Below are 15,066 nucleotides of genomic sequence, written 5' to 3'. Positions count from 1 at the left end.
TCTCTGCTCTCTCTCGCTCTCGCGCATCGCGATGCGTCCCGCGCGCCATAGCGCTGTGTGCGACCGGATGCGATCTGGTCGGCGATCGCGCTATGCGCGCTCCACTCGACAACTCTCTCAGCTCTCTCTCGCGCTATCTGAAACTCCTCTCGCTCGCGTGGCGATCTCTAGGCCGCGCGATGTCTATCGGCTCTGTGAGCTACCGAGCGCACGCGCGAGCGCGTCGCAAAAGAGACGCGAGCGCAACGAGCGAGCGCGCGAGGACCGGCAGGAAAAGAACGCGTCGACGCGTCCCCCGCGCCGCGAAGGCCGAGAGAGCAAGCGAGATGGAACAAAGCGCTGCGAGACGGTCTAGAGAGGCGCGCCAAATCGCAGCTAAGCGAGAGCTAGATCCCCACTAGAGCTTAGCGCAACGCAGGCGATAGAGTATCGCGCGCCGGAGAGCCAAAGAGACGAGCCGACCAAACAAGAGCGACGACGACAAAAGAGAGTCGAGAGCGAGAGGTTTCGATGAGAAGACAGAGAGAGGATAGGAGCGAGGTCGAGATAGAACACCTAAGACGCGAGCTGCGCTTCGAAGAGAGATAGAGAGATGAGGACGCGAGAAGAAGAAGATCTAGCGAGCGAGCATCACAATAGAGAGTAGATAAGAAGCTGGCAACTGTATTAGCGAAACAAGAAGTATCCATCTCACTATTCATCTAACACCTCGTATATAGATCTCGAATCTTCACAAGATCTATCTCTGATACCAACGTATCTATCGAGATCGCTCGCGCCGCAATATCTCTCTCTATCCCCATCAATACTTCTCCTGTCCAGCCGGCTGCCGCCGCCCCCCCTCCCCCTCCCCCTCCCCCCTCCTCCCCGCTCCGCGCCCTTGCGGCACTTGAAGACGGCGAGGAAGGCGGCGCGGTAGTTGCGGTTCATCCAGCCGTACAGCAGCGGGTTGGCGAAGGTGGAGCACATGGCGACCACGTGGAAGACGGTGTAGAGCAGCCGGTAGTCGCGCAGGTCCAGCACCGAGCTGTCGATGTCCGTGGCCAGCTGGAAGGCGTGGAACGGCAGCCAGCTGACGCCGAACACCACCACCATGGTCACCAGCATCTTGGTGGTCTTGCGGCGCCGGCGGTGGCGCTCCGAGCCGCCGGCGCCGCCGCCGCCGCCGCTCTCCGCCGGGCTGACGTGGCCCCGCAGCTTGGACCAGATGCGGGCGTAGGCGAAGGAGATGATGGCCAGCGGCAGGAAGTACTGCAGGATCAGCATGGAGATGCTGTAGACGGTGCCGTCCGTGTTGGTGCCGGGCCACTTCTCCGTGCACACCTGGGACACACACACACGCACGCAGACACACGCACACACACACACGTTGGATGATTTTCATATCACAACATAGCTGTTTTAGATCAATAATGAATGAGGTAACACATCCGTGTCTATAAGTCAACTACAGGTTACTAACAGCTGAGACCACATTTGTGCTGTTACAATTTTCTAAAAAAAAATTATTTTTAAATGTGCAAATGAAGCATTGTTTTGTTAAATATGTCTTAATTTGCATATGTTTTTGGAACAGAAAAACGTGAACATTGGGTAAAGACAGGTTACACCACCAAACACACCGTCGGTTAGTTTCATGAGCTCAGACCAGGTCTGGGTCTAACCCCGGTGTTATCCTCGGGTCCAAATTTGAAAAAATCTTTTTCAATTTTTACTATCAAGAACTTTGATAGTCTGTCTTTCAACCAAATTGCTTAAAAATAACATGGATGCCATGCAGTGTTATTCAGGTAAAATGCCGGCTTTATGATTTGTGTATTTAAAAAAAGGGAAAAGGACCACAAAACCTCTGAAGAAATTACAAGAAAAAGAGATTAAAAAAAATAACAACACCATTTTTTGTATAATGTAAAATATTATGAATTGTTGGTGTCTCGTGTTAGCCTTAGTTCGAGGGTGTGAGATGTGTGTGTGTGTGTGTGTGTAGTGTGTTGTGTGTGTGATCCCTGTATGTGTGTGTTGAAGGGTGCTGTGTGGTGTGTGTGGGTACCTGAGTGGGTTGTGTGTTGTGTGGTGGCCTGTACTCGTGTGTGGTGGTGTGTGTGTGTGTGTGTGTGTGTGTGTGTGTCGTGGTGTGTTGTAATGGTGTGGTGTGGTGGTGTGTGTAGTGCGTGGTGGTACCATGTATGGGGTGGTGTGGTGTGGGTGGGGGGGACTTTTGTTTTTGTGTGTGAGTGTGGCTTAGGTGTGTGTGTGGGGGACCTGTTCCTGGTGTGTGTGTGTGTGTGTGGTGGTGTGTGGGTGTGTGTCTGTGTGTGTGTGTGTGTGGTTTGTGTGTGGTGTGTGTGTTGTGTGTGTGGTGTGTGTGTGATGGTTGTGGTGTGTGTGTGTGGTGTGTCCTGTATGGTGTGTGTGTGTGTACTATGGTGGTGTGTGTGTGGTGTCTGTATGGTGTGTTTGTGTGTGTGTGTGTGTTGTGTGGTATGGTGTGGTGTGTGTGTGTGTTTGTCTGTATGTGGTGTGTGTGTGTGTGTGTGGTGTGTGTGTGACTGTATGGTGTGGTGTGGTGTGGGTATTTTGGTGGTGTGTGTGTGTGTGTTGTGTTGTGTGTGTGTGTGTGTGTGTTGTGTACCTGTATGGTGTGTGTGTGTGTTGGGGTTGTGGGTGTGTGTGTGGTGTGTGTGTGGTGTGGTGTACCTTGAGGGTGTGTGTGGTGTGTGCTGTGGTGTGTGGTGTGGTGTGTGTGTGTGTGGTGTGGTGTCTGTGTGTGTGTGTGTGTGTGTGTTGGTGTGTGTGTGTGTGGTGTGGTGTGTTGTGTGTGGTGTGTGTGTGTTGTGAGTGTGTGTTGTTGGGGGTACCTGTATGGTGTGTCCTGGTTCCGCGCAGACTTACTAGTCTCCCTGAAGATGGCCAGAGGACTGGCGAGCACGGCGCTCAGCACCCAGGTCAGCGCTATCACCCGAAACACACCTCCTACGCATCCGGGTCTCAGGTGGTAACACATACACCTGACACACACAACACACACACACACACACACACACACACACACACACACACACACACACACCACACGCAACACACACACACACACACACACACACACGTTGGATCATTTTCAGATCACAACATAGCTGTTTTAGATCAATAATGACTGAGGTAACAAATCCAATTGTACTTTTAAATGTGCAAATTAAGCATTATTTCTATGTTAAATATGTCCTAATTTGCATATATTTCCAGAACAGAAATGTAAAATTGGATAAAGACAGGTTACAATTTCTTGTTTTACGCCCTTTACGTATTAAAGTCAAACGTTTTTACAGAGGGAATTTTGGATATGGCGGTATAGAACAGAGAAAATACTAATTAAATTAAAATAAATCCAAATTGCCTCACGTTTTTATCAATAAGATGTTGTATAAGTCAGGCTGGGAATGATAACTTAGATTTTATACCTCAGTGAAAGGGTTAAACTCCTGATTTAGAACAATAGCTATGCCTCAGGGAGGAGACTGAGCAGCATATCTCCACCAGACTCCATGTAAATAATCACTACTTTTAGCGTGTATAGAGCAGCATATCTCCACCAGACTCCATGTAAATAATCACTACTTTTAGCGTGTATAGAGCAGCATATCTCCACCAGACTCCATGTAAATAATCACTACTTTTAGCGTGTATAGAGCAGCATATCACCACCAGACTCCATGTAAATAATCACTTCTTTTAGCATGTATAGAGCAGTATATCTCCACCAGACTCCATGTAAATAATCACTACTTTTAGCGTGTATAGAGCAGCATATCTCCACCAGACTCCATGTAAATAATCACTACTTTTAGCGTGTATAGAGCAGCATATCTCCACCAGACTCCATGTAAATAATCACTACTTTTAGCGTGTATAGAGCAGCATATCTCCACCAGACTCCATGTAAATAATCACTACTTTTAGCGTGTATAGAGCAGCATATCTCCACATGTAAATGGGTGAATTAAGAGTTTATTCCAACTAGACCAGAGTGGTGATTGTTGGAACAGTGGAAAGATGAACCATAACAGCTTTTGATAGTTTCGTTTTGTTTCTGTCGACTTTGAATGAAGTGAATTTTATGATGGTAAAATAACAGTTTTTTTTAAATGGAGTCTGGTGCTTTATTGTTTGTTTTGTTGTGGGTGAAATTATTGCGTTTTCCCAGTTAAGCAAACTCCGCTCCCTGGCTTAAACACACTTCAATTAAAGTCAAAAGAGCTTTGATTATCGACAAGTCATGGTTAGTCTTTCCACTTTTGTCGGTCATAAAACACTGCGCTTTTCAACGATGATAAAAGTAGTGATTATTTACATGGAGTCTGGGGGAGATGTGCTGATCTATACACGCTAAAAGTAGTGATTATTTACATGGAGATATGCTGCTCTATACACGCTAAAAGTAGTGATTATTTACATGGAGTCTGGTGGAGATATGCTGCTCTATTCATGCTAAAAGTAGTGATTATTTACATGGAGTCTGGTGGAGATATGCTGCTCTATACACGCTAAAAGTAGTGATTATTTACATGGAGTCTGGTGGAGATATGCTGCTCTATACACGCTAAAAGTAGTGATTATTTACATGGAGTCTGGTGGGTTTGGTGATGCTAATGGTGATAAACAAAAGGGATCTTACTCTTTAATAGAAAGGTCTTTCTCTGTAGGGATCCTTTCCATAATGTAGTCAGACACATAGAACAGAAATAACAAGAACTTATTGATTCTACTTTTTCATTACAAGTAGAACCGAGCTTCAATAATCACCTCGTCTGTTTTGATCTGGGCTGCAAGAAACTCATTAAATTGGTCCTGCGGTCTCCTTATCTGGCCGAGTTTGTCGTCTGTTTGTTGTCGTGCAGACTGGACCAAAAGCTTTTCATATTCCCTGCTGACCCGAGCTGGGGCAAATATGCAATGTCTTTCAAATTAGGACTCAAACTTGTCTGTCCTCACAGGTCTTGGACAAAGTTTGTGTATTAACAGTTGTTTTTTGAGTGAAATGTCCTCTCGTTTCACCTGTCGGGTGAAAGTCTTGTGTTTTCTCCTTAACTTCTCCGGACATGAACACCGTTTCCTGTGAAAGTCGTTGGTTTTTCCTTAACTTCTCCACGGACATGAACCACATGTTTCCTGGTGAAGGTCGGTGTTTTCCTTACCTTCTCCAGGACATGAACACCTGTTTCGACTGGTGAAAGTCTTGGTGTTTCTCCTTAACTTCTCCCGGACATGAAACACCTGTTTCCTGGTTGAAAGTCTTGTGTTTTCTCCTTAAATTCTCCAGGACATGAACACCTGTTTCCGGTGAAGTCTGTGTTTTCCTTAACCTCAGGACATGAACCTGTTTTGTGTGAAGTCTTGTGTCTTTCTCCTTAACTTCTCCAGGACAGACCAACTGTTTCCTGGTGAAAGTCTTGTGTTTTCTCCTTAAATCCCAGGACATGAACACCTGTTTCTGGTGTAAGTCTTGGTGTGTTTTCCTTAACTTCTCCGGAATGAACACTGTTTCCTGGTTGAAAGTCGTGGTTTTTCCTTAACTCTCCCGGGACTGACGTTACACCTGTTTCTGGTGAACAAGTCTGTGTGTTTTCTCCTAACTTCTCCAGGACATGAACCCTGTTTCTGGTGTGAAAGTCTTGTGTTTTCTCCTTAACTTCTACGGACATCATGAACACCTGTTTCCTGGGAAGTCTTGTGTTTTCTCCTTATACTTCTTCCAGGACATGAACAACTGTTTCCTGGTGAAAGTCTGTGTGTTCTCCTTAACTTCTCCAGGACATAACACCTGTTTCTGGTGAAGTCTTGTGTTTTCTCCTTAACTTTCCCAGGACATGAACACCTGTGTTCCTGGTGAAAGTCTTGTTTTCTCCTTAACTCTCCAGGATCATGAACCCCTGTTTCCTGGGTGAAAGTCTTGGTTCTCCTTACTTTCTCCAGGACATGAACACCTGTTTCCTGGTGAAAGTCTTTGTGTTTTTCTTAACTTCTCCAGGACATGAACACTGTTTCCTGGTGAAAGTCTGTGTTTTCTCTTAACTTCTCCAGACATGAACACCTGTTTCCGGTGAAAGTCTTGTGTTTCTCCTTACTTCTCCAGGACATGAAAACCTGTTTCCTGGTGAAAGTCTTGGTGTTTTCTCCTTAACTTCTCCGGGCATGACACCTGTTTCCGGGTGAAGTTTGGTTTTCCTTTAACTTCTCCAGGACATGAACACCGTTTCCTGGGGGAAGTCTTGTGTTTTCTCTTAACTTCTCCAGGACCATGAACACCTGTTTCCTGGTGAAGTCTTGTTGTTTTCTCCTTAACTTCTCCAGAGAATGAACACCTGTTTCCTGGGTGAAGTCTTGGTTTTCTCCTTAACTTCTCCAGGACATGAACACCTGTTTCCTGGTTAAAGTCTTGTGTTTTCTCCTTAACTTCCCAGGACATGAACACCTGTTTCCTGGTGAAGTCTTGGTGTTTTCTCCTTAACTTCTCCAGGACATGAACACCTGTTTCCTGGTGAAGTCTTGTGTTTTCTCCTTAACTTCTCGGGACATAACACCTGGTCCTGGTGAACGTCTTGTGTTTCTCCTTAACTTCTCCAGGACATGAACACCTGTTTCCTGGTGAAGAGCTTGTGTTTCTCCTTACTTCTCCAGGACATAACACCTGTTTCCTGGTGGAAAGTCTTGTGTTTTCTCCTAACTTCTCCAGGACATGAACACTGTTTCCTGGTGAAGTCTTGTGTTTTCTCCTTAACTTCTCCAGGACATGACACCTGTTTCTGGGAAAGTCTGTGTTTCTCCTTAACTCTCCAGGACATGAACACCGTTTCCGTGTGAAAGTCTTGTGTTTTTCTCTTAACTTTCCAGGACATGAAACCGTTTCCTGGTGAAAGTCTTGTGTTTTTTCCTTACTTCTCCAGGACATGAACACTGTTTCCGGTGAAAGTCTTGTGTTTTCTCCTTAAACTTCTCCAGGACATGACACACCTGTTTCCTGTGAAGTCTTGTGTTTTCTCCAACTTTCCCGGACATGAACACCTGTTTCCTGTGAAGTCTTGTGTTTTCTCTTAACTCTCCACGGACATGAACACCTGTTTCTGGTGAAAGTCTTGTGTTTTCTCCTTAACTCCAGGAATGAAACACCTGTTCTGGTGAAAGTCTTGTGTTTTCTCCTAAATCTCCGGACATGAACATGTTCCTGGGTGAAAGTCTTGTGTTTTCTCCTTAACTCTCCAGGACATGAAGACACCTGTTTCCTGGTGAAAGTCTTGTGTTTTCTCTTAACTTCTCCAGGACAGAACACCTGTTTCCTGGTAAAGTCTTGTGTTTTCTCTTAACTCTCCGGACCTGAAACCTGTTCCTGGTGAAAGTCTTGTGTTTCTCCTTAACCTCAGGACATGACCACCTGTTCTGGGAGAAAGTCTTGTGTTTCTCCTTAACTCTCCAGGACATGAACACTTTTCCTGGGAGAAGTTTGTGTTTTCTCATAACTTCTCTTAAGGACATGAACACCTGTTTCCTGGTGAAAGTCTGTGTGTTTTCTCCTAACTTCTCCAGGACATGAAACCTGTTTCCGGTGAAAGTCTGTGTTTTTCCTTAACTTCTCCAGACATGAAAAGTTTCCTGGAGTCTTGTGTTTTGCTCTACTTCTACAGGACATGAAACACCTGTTTCCTGGTGAAAGTCTTGGTTTTCTCCTTAACTCTCAGGCATGAAACCTGTTTCCTGGTGAAAGTCTTGTGTTTTCTCCTTACTTGCAGGACATGAACACCTGTTTCCGTGGGAAGTCTTGTTGTTTTCTCTTAACTTCTCCAGGACTGAAACACCTGTTTTCCTGGTGAAAAGTTGTGTTTTCTCCTTAACTTCTCCAGGACATGACACTGTTTCTGGTGTAAAGTCTTGGTGTTTCTCTTACTTCTCCAGGACATGAACACTGTTTCCGGGTGAAAGTCTTGTGTTTTCTCCTTAACTTTCTCAGGCAGAATCACCTGTTCTTGGTGAAAGTATTGTGTTTTCTCCTTAACTTCTCAGGACATGACACCTGTTTCCTGGTGAAAGTCTTGGTGTTTCTCGTAACTTCCCAGGACGAACACCTGTTTCTGGTGAAAGTCTTGTGTTTTCTCCTTATACTTCTCCAGGACATGAACCCTGTTTCCTGGGTGAACAGTTGTGTGTTCTCTTAACTTCTCCAGGACTGAACACCTGTTTCTGTGGGTGAAAGTCTTGGTGTTTTCTCCTTAACTTCTCCGACATGACCACTGTTTCCAGTGGTGAAAGTCTCTGTGTTCTCCTAACTTTCAGGACTGAACACCTGTTTGGTGGAAATCTTTGTGTTTTCTCCTTAACTCTCCAGGACATGAAACCTGTTTCCTGGTGAAGTCTGTGTTTTCTCCTTAAACTTCTCCGACATAAACCTGTTTCTGGAAAGTCTTTGTGTTTTCTCCTTAACTTCTCCAGGAACATGAACACCTGTTTCCTGGTGAAAGTCTTGTGTTTTCTCCTTAACTTCCCAGGACATGAAACACTGTTTCTGGGGAAAGTCTGTGTTTTCTCCATACATCCAGGACATGAACACTGTTTCTGGTGTGAAAGTCTTGTGTTTCTCTTAACTTCTCCAGGAGTGAAACAGTTTCTGGGAAAGTCTTGTGTTTTCTTAACATTCTCGGACCATGTACCACTGTTTCAGGTGAAAGTGTGTTTCTCTAACTTATCCAGGACATGGAACAACCTGTTCCTGGTTTGATAATTGAAAGTCTTGTGTTTTATCCTTAACTTCTCCAGGACATGAAACACCTGTTTCTGGGGTTGAAATCTTGTGTTTTCTCTTAACATGCTGCCAGGCATGTGAAACACCTGTTTCCTTGTGATAAGTCTTGGTTTTTCCTAACTTCTACAGGACATGAACCACCTGTTCCGGTGAAAGTCCTGGTTTTCTCTTAACTTCCCAGGACATCGAACACCTGTTTCCTGGTGAAAGGCTTGTGTTTTCTCCTATACTTCCCAAGGACATGAACAATCTGTTTCCTGGTGAAAGTATTGTGTTTTCCGTTTAACTTCAGGGACACGGAAAGCATGTTCCTGGTTGAAAGTATTGTGCTTTTCTCACTAACTTCTCCAGGACTAGAACACCTGTTTCCAGGTTGAAAGTCCTGTGTTTTCTCCTGAACTTCTTCCAGACATGAACACCAGATGAAGCCAGATGCTAGAAATAACGAAATGATTCTTCGCTTTTTAAATTCCCTTGTAAGGAACCATCTGCAAAAAATATCTTTACAAAAAGAAGCTTTTAAAGTTTGGTGTTTGGAGTTTATCTCTCCTCTTGACCAGATTTTAAAGGTTTTAAAGATTCTTTCATCCAAATTGTTCAAATATCACATGGATGGTTCCATATAACGCTGAATGATAAGTTCACTACTTTATTAAATTTTGGATGTTTTATTTCACCAAAACTGTTAATCTCCCTCTACGTCATGAGACAAAAAAATGATTCAATTTCATATGAGGCTCCTTGACCATGAATTTAAAGAAGTAAATAGTGTAAGGCTAGTGGTGTTATACAGTAGACTGATGGTAGTGTCACTAAAAGGAAGAAAATGTTGACAAAAAGCATCAAAAAGTGATAAAAAGTATCAAATGCGTCAAAAAAGCAATAAAAAAACGTCAAAATTGTTCATTTTCAGTCATTTTGGAGGCGAGTTTTCCATGTTTTCCTCGCCTCTCTTACACAGAGAAAAGCTGTTTTTACATAATAATAATATAAATGTTTTTTGTTAAATTGTTTAATATAATTGTTTCTATGGAGATTGCCCCTTGATTTTTTTTTTTTGGCAATAGTCTATCACATCTTTTTGTGAAACATCCATCCATCTTCAGCCGCATCTTCATGACCTTCATGACCCGTGATCATGAAGGTCATGAAGGGAAACATATACCAGTGTTTTAATGTTTTTTTTAAAAATCCAATCACGTCTCAGTGCAGCTCATCCATTACTTTAACAGTTGTCTCAACTCCACGCCCGAGTTGTTCAAAACCAGGTCCGCAGGGTCTGAAGGTCTAAAGTATGTAAATGAGTTATGGTTGTTTATGAAAGGCAGCGCGCGGCTTCTCTTCACACCGACCGCCGGCCACGCCAGACTGGCTCCATTAGCATCTCAACAGTCGTTGGTTTTGTGTTTTCCCGAGAGCAGCTGCATTCAGGGTGACCAGGACTTGTTAAAATGACATTTTTGTACTTTATGAGGACGTGGGGGGGGGGGGGGGGGGGGGGGGGGGGGGGGGTGGGTCACGGTGAGTTGGAAAAAAAAAAACGGGTCAAACTGTTAATCTCCCTCATGGGTCTGCGGGTGTCCAACATTTGTCGACTTTTTCTGAGACTTTTTTAACCCTCATGTTGTCCTCATGTTGTCTTCATGTTGTCCTCATGTTGTCCTCATGTTGTCCTCATGTTGTCTTCATGTTGTCCTCATGTTGTCCTCATGTTGTCCTCATGTTGTCTTCATGTGTTCTTATGTCAGTCCCCATGTTGTTCTCATGTTGTCTTCATGTGTGTCTTCATGTTGTTCCCATGTTGTCCTCATGTTTTTCCTCATGTTGTCTTCATGTTGCCTCATGTTGTCCCTCATGTTGCCTCATGTTGTCCTCATTGTTCCTCATGTTGTCCTCATGTTGTCTTCATGTTGTCTCATGTTGTCTCATGTTGTCCTCATGTTGTCCTCATTGTTCTTCATGTTGTCCTCATGGTCCTCATGTTGTCTCATGTTGTCTTCATGTTGTCCTCATGTTGTCTCATGTTGTCCTCATGTTGTCCCTATGTTTCTTCATGTTGTCCTCATGTTTTCTCCCTCATGTGTCTCATGTTGTCTTCATGTTGTCTTCATGTTGTCTTCATGTTCAGTCCCCAGTTGTCTCATGTTGTCTTCATGTTGTCTTCATGTTGTTCCATGTTGTCCTCATGTGTTTCCTCATGTTGTCTCATGTGCCTCATGTTGTCCTCATGTGCCCTCATGTTGTCCTCATGTGTTCCTCATGTTGTCCTCATGTTGTCTTCATGTTGTCTTCATGTTGTCCTCATGTTTTGTCCTCCCATGTTTCCTCATGTTGTCCTCATGTTGTCTCCATGTTGTCTCATGTTTGTCCTCAGGTTGTCCTCATGTTGTCCTCATGTTGCTTCATGTTGTCTCATGTTGTCTCATTTTGTCTTCATGTTGTCCTATGTTGTCTCATGTTGTCTTCATGTTGTCCTCATGTTTCCTCTTTGTCCTCATGTTCTTCATGTTGTCTCATTTTGCTTCTGTTCAGTCCCTGTTGTTCTCATGTTGTCTTCATGTTGTCTTCATGTTGTCCTCTTGTGTCTTCATGTTGTCCTCATGTTGTCTCATGTTGTCTTCATGTTGTCTTCATGTTGTCTTCATGTTCTGTCCCATGTTGTTCTCATGTTGTCTTCATGTTGTCTTCATGGTGTTCCCATGTGTTCCTCATGTGTTCCTCATGTTGGCTGCATGTTGTCCTCATGTTTGCCTCATGTTGTCTTCATGTTGTCCTCATGTTGTCCTCATGTTGTCCTCATGTTGTCTCATTGTTGGTCCTCATGTTGTCCTCATGGTTGTCCTCATGTTGTCTCATGTTGTCCTCATGTTGTCCTCATGTTGTCCTCATGTTGTCTTCATGTTGTCTCATGTTCATGTCCCCATGTTGTCCCATGTTTGTCCTCATTTGTTCCCATGTCGTCTTCATGTCGTCCTCATGTCGTCCTCATGTTGCCTCTGTTCTTGTGTCCTCATGTCCTGCATGTTGTCTCTGTTGTCTCATGTTGTCTTCATGTTGTCCTCATGTTGTCTTCATGTTGTCCTCATGTTGTTCCCATGTTGTCCTCATGTTGTCCTCATGTTGCCCTCATGTCCTCATGTTGTCTTCATGTTGTCTTCATGTTGTCCTCATGTTGTCCTCATGTTGTCCTCATGTTGTCCTATATCAATGTTCTTTTTAATTCCCCAAAATAACATGATTGATTCCACCCAACGCGTAGTATTTGTAACTGTATGAAGCTACATGCTAACATCAGGGAAAGCTGCAATCTTAGCTGAAAATGTTGTTAATTTCTCCCTAATTTCAGGTCACATTCCTACCAGAACATATCCGGTTGTGTAGTATTTGGCTTATAAACCTTTATCAGCCATTTTCAATGGTAGAAAGGCAGCGACAGCAGAGCACAGATGCGGAGACTTTGGCGATCGGGAAATAAATCTCCTTTAATAATTCCCTGTTTATGATATTGTCGGGTTATGATTTGATGCATTTGGAGACTTCACAAAGGAAAGGAAAGCGCTTCTTTCTCTTGTTTTTGCAAACTTAAACCTACCTTGACATACGGACTCTACACAACCACGAGAACCCGTGACCGGGTGAGGCGAAACCCACCTGTGGCGGTCCAGGGCGATGACGTTGAGCGTCACCGTGGAGACGTGCACGGCGAGCCCCTGGGCGTAGGGCAGGAGGAAGCAGAGCGTGCTGCCGAACTTCCACTCGCCCTGCAGCGTGTAGACCAGGGTGAAGGGGAGGCACAGCGTGTTCACCAGCAGGTCGGCTGCAGACACACAACACGGCACGTTACCGCAAACATCTTTACACAACGTGTGTGCGTGTAGCGTCTCCTGGATTTCACGCTCAGCGGTGTCCGGTGACCCGTGTTCACCATGTTGGTAAACACGGTGAACACGTGAGAGCTTGTAGAATGCCGTGTGAGCACCTGTAAAACAAAACAATCTGGACTTGTATGTTAACATTTGCACTTGTAAAAATAAATTTATTGAGGGAGACTTCAGCACCACGGACAGAGACAGAGACAGAGGGAGACTTCGGCACCACGGACAGAGACAGAGGGAGACTTCGGCACCACGGACAGAGACAGAGACAGAGGGAGACTTCGGACCACGGACAGAACAGACAGAGGGAGACTTCGGCACCACGACGATCAGCAGAGGGGAACTTCGCACCCGCAGAGACAGACAGAGGGAGACTTCGGCACCACGGACAGACACAGAGCAGAGGGAGACTTCGGCACCACGGACAGAGACAGACAGAGGGAGACTTCGGCACCACGGACAGAGACAGACAGAGGGAGACTTCGGCACCACGGACAGAGACCACAGAGGGAGACTTCGGCACCACGGACAGAGACAGAGGGAGACTTCGGCGCCACGGACAGAGACAGACGGGAGACTTGGCACAAGAGGACATTGAGACTTTGGCACCACGGACAGAACAGACGAGGGAGACTTTGGCGCCATGGACAGAGACAAGACAGAGGGAACTCGGCACCCACGGACAGCGACGAGACAGAGGGAGACTTCGGCACCACGGACAGAGACAGACAGAGGGAGACTTCGGCACCACGGACAGAGACAGACAGAGGGAGACTTCGGCACCACGGACAGAGACAGACAGAGGGAGACTTCGGCACCACGGACAGAGACAGACAGAGGGAGACTTCGGCACCACGGACAGAGACAGACAGAGGGAGACTTCGGCACCACGGACAGAGACACACAGAGGGAGACTTCGGCACCACGGACAGAGACAGAGGGAGACTTCGGCGCCACGGACAGAGACAGACAGAGGGAGACTTTGGCGACAGAGACAGGGAGACTTTGGCACCACGGACAGAGACAGACAGAGGGAGACTTTGGCGCCATGGACAGAGACAGACAGAGGGAGACTTTGGCACCACGGACAGAGACAGATAGAGGGAGACAGACAGAGGGAGACTTCCATGGTGGTCCATGGTGGACAGCGGGAGACTTCGGCACCATGGACAGAGACAGACAGAGGGAGACTTCAGCACCATGGACAGAGACAGAGGGAGACTTCAGCACCACGGACAGAGACAGATAGAGGGAGACAGACAGAGGGAGACTTCCATGGTGGTCCATGGTGGACAGCGGGAGACTTCAGCACCATGGACAGAGACAGAGGGAGACTTCAGCACCACGGACAGAGACAGATAGAGGGAGACAGACAGAGGGAGACTTCCATGGTGGTCCATGGTGGACAGCGGGAGACTTCAGCACCATGGACAGAGACAGAGACAGACCTGTCCTGTTTTTTGACGGAAACTGTGCGTACGTGTGTGTCCGTGTGTGTGTGTGTGCGTGTGTGTGCGTGTGTGTCCGTGTTTGCGTGCGTGCGTGCGTGCGTGTGTGTGTGTGTGTATGCGTGTGTGTGTGTGTGTGTGTGTGTGCGCGTGTGTGTGTGGTATGGCGTTGTGGTGCGCGTGTGTGCGCGTGTGTGTGTCTCCGTGTTGTGTGTGTGTGCGTGTGTGTGTGTTGTGGTGCGCGTGTGCGTGTGTAATGCGCGTGTGTGTGCGCGTGTGTGTGTGTCTCCGTGTGTGTGTGTGTGTGTGTCTCCGTGTGTGTGTGTGTGTGTGTGTTTTCCCAGCCGGTTCATGTCAGGGGACAAACCCAAAGTGGTCTGCCAGCATCCGTCCCTAATCCCAGTCCTCTGATGAATATTTATACCCTAACTTTTTTTTCTCCATCCTCCCGGAACCGTCCCGAATTAAACTTCCTGAATTTAAAATCCTTTCCACATTATCATTAGTTAGAATAATTCAAAGGGACACTTTAAGGTCCAATACGCAACATGTTTACCGTAATAAATCCAAATATGACCCAAATGTGTCATCCGATATAAAGGAAACATGCTAAGCTGAAATATATCTTTTTGACAACAAGACAACAACGCTGATGCCAATATTTTCTTTATTTTTTACATTTATGTTACGTCATGTGATTTGTGTTTTGGCCTGTGTGTTGGTATCAACTGCCCAGTGTGACGGGGGGGCTGGTCGCCAGGGTTACCTGTAAAAACGTCAAGCGGTTACGTCATCACAGCCACGAAAACAGCAAACTGACAAATAGAAAACCTCGAAAAGCAGAATAATGGAACAGTCCATTTACATTTACCATAATGCATATGGGCCATAATCTGCGTTTGGGGGAGGGGGGGCATATAGTGGACCCCCCCCCCCCCCCCACAGGGGGTCTGGG

The 15,066-nt window shown here is 45.9% G+C and overlaps 1 protein-coding gene across 1 annotated transcript in view; it reads right to left on the bottom strand.

Annotated features, from left to right (window-relative positions):
- LOC116690927 (neuropeptide Y receptor type 2) overlaps nucleotides 1-15,066 on the bottom strand; it is a 21,552-nt gene that overhangs the window by 3,560 nt on the left and 2,926 nt on the right. The window contains 4 exon segments of the mRNA XM_074783858.1: nucleotides 810-1,323; nucleotides 2,859-2,887; nucleotides 2,890-3,008; nucleotides 12,440-12,605. Coding sequence (XP_074639959.1) covers nucleotides 810-1,323; nucleotides 2,859-2,887; nucleotides 2,890-3,008; nucleotides 12,440-12,605 — 828 coding nt within the window.

Source organism: Etheostoma spectabile, chromosome 6, assembly GCF_008692095.1.
Source record: "Etheostoma spectabile isolate EspeVRDwgs_2016 chromosome 6, UIUC_Espe_1.0, whole genome shotgun sequence".
Taxonomy (NCBI): domain Eukaryota; kingdom Metazoa; phylum Chordata; class Actinopteri; order Perciformes; family Percidae; genus Etheostoma; species Etheostoma spectabile.
Note: the sequence above shows the minus strand (reverse complement) of the source record. Positions and strands in the feature narration are given on the sequence as shown.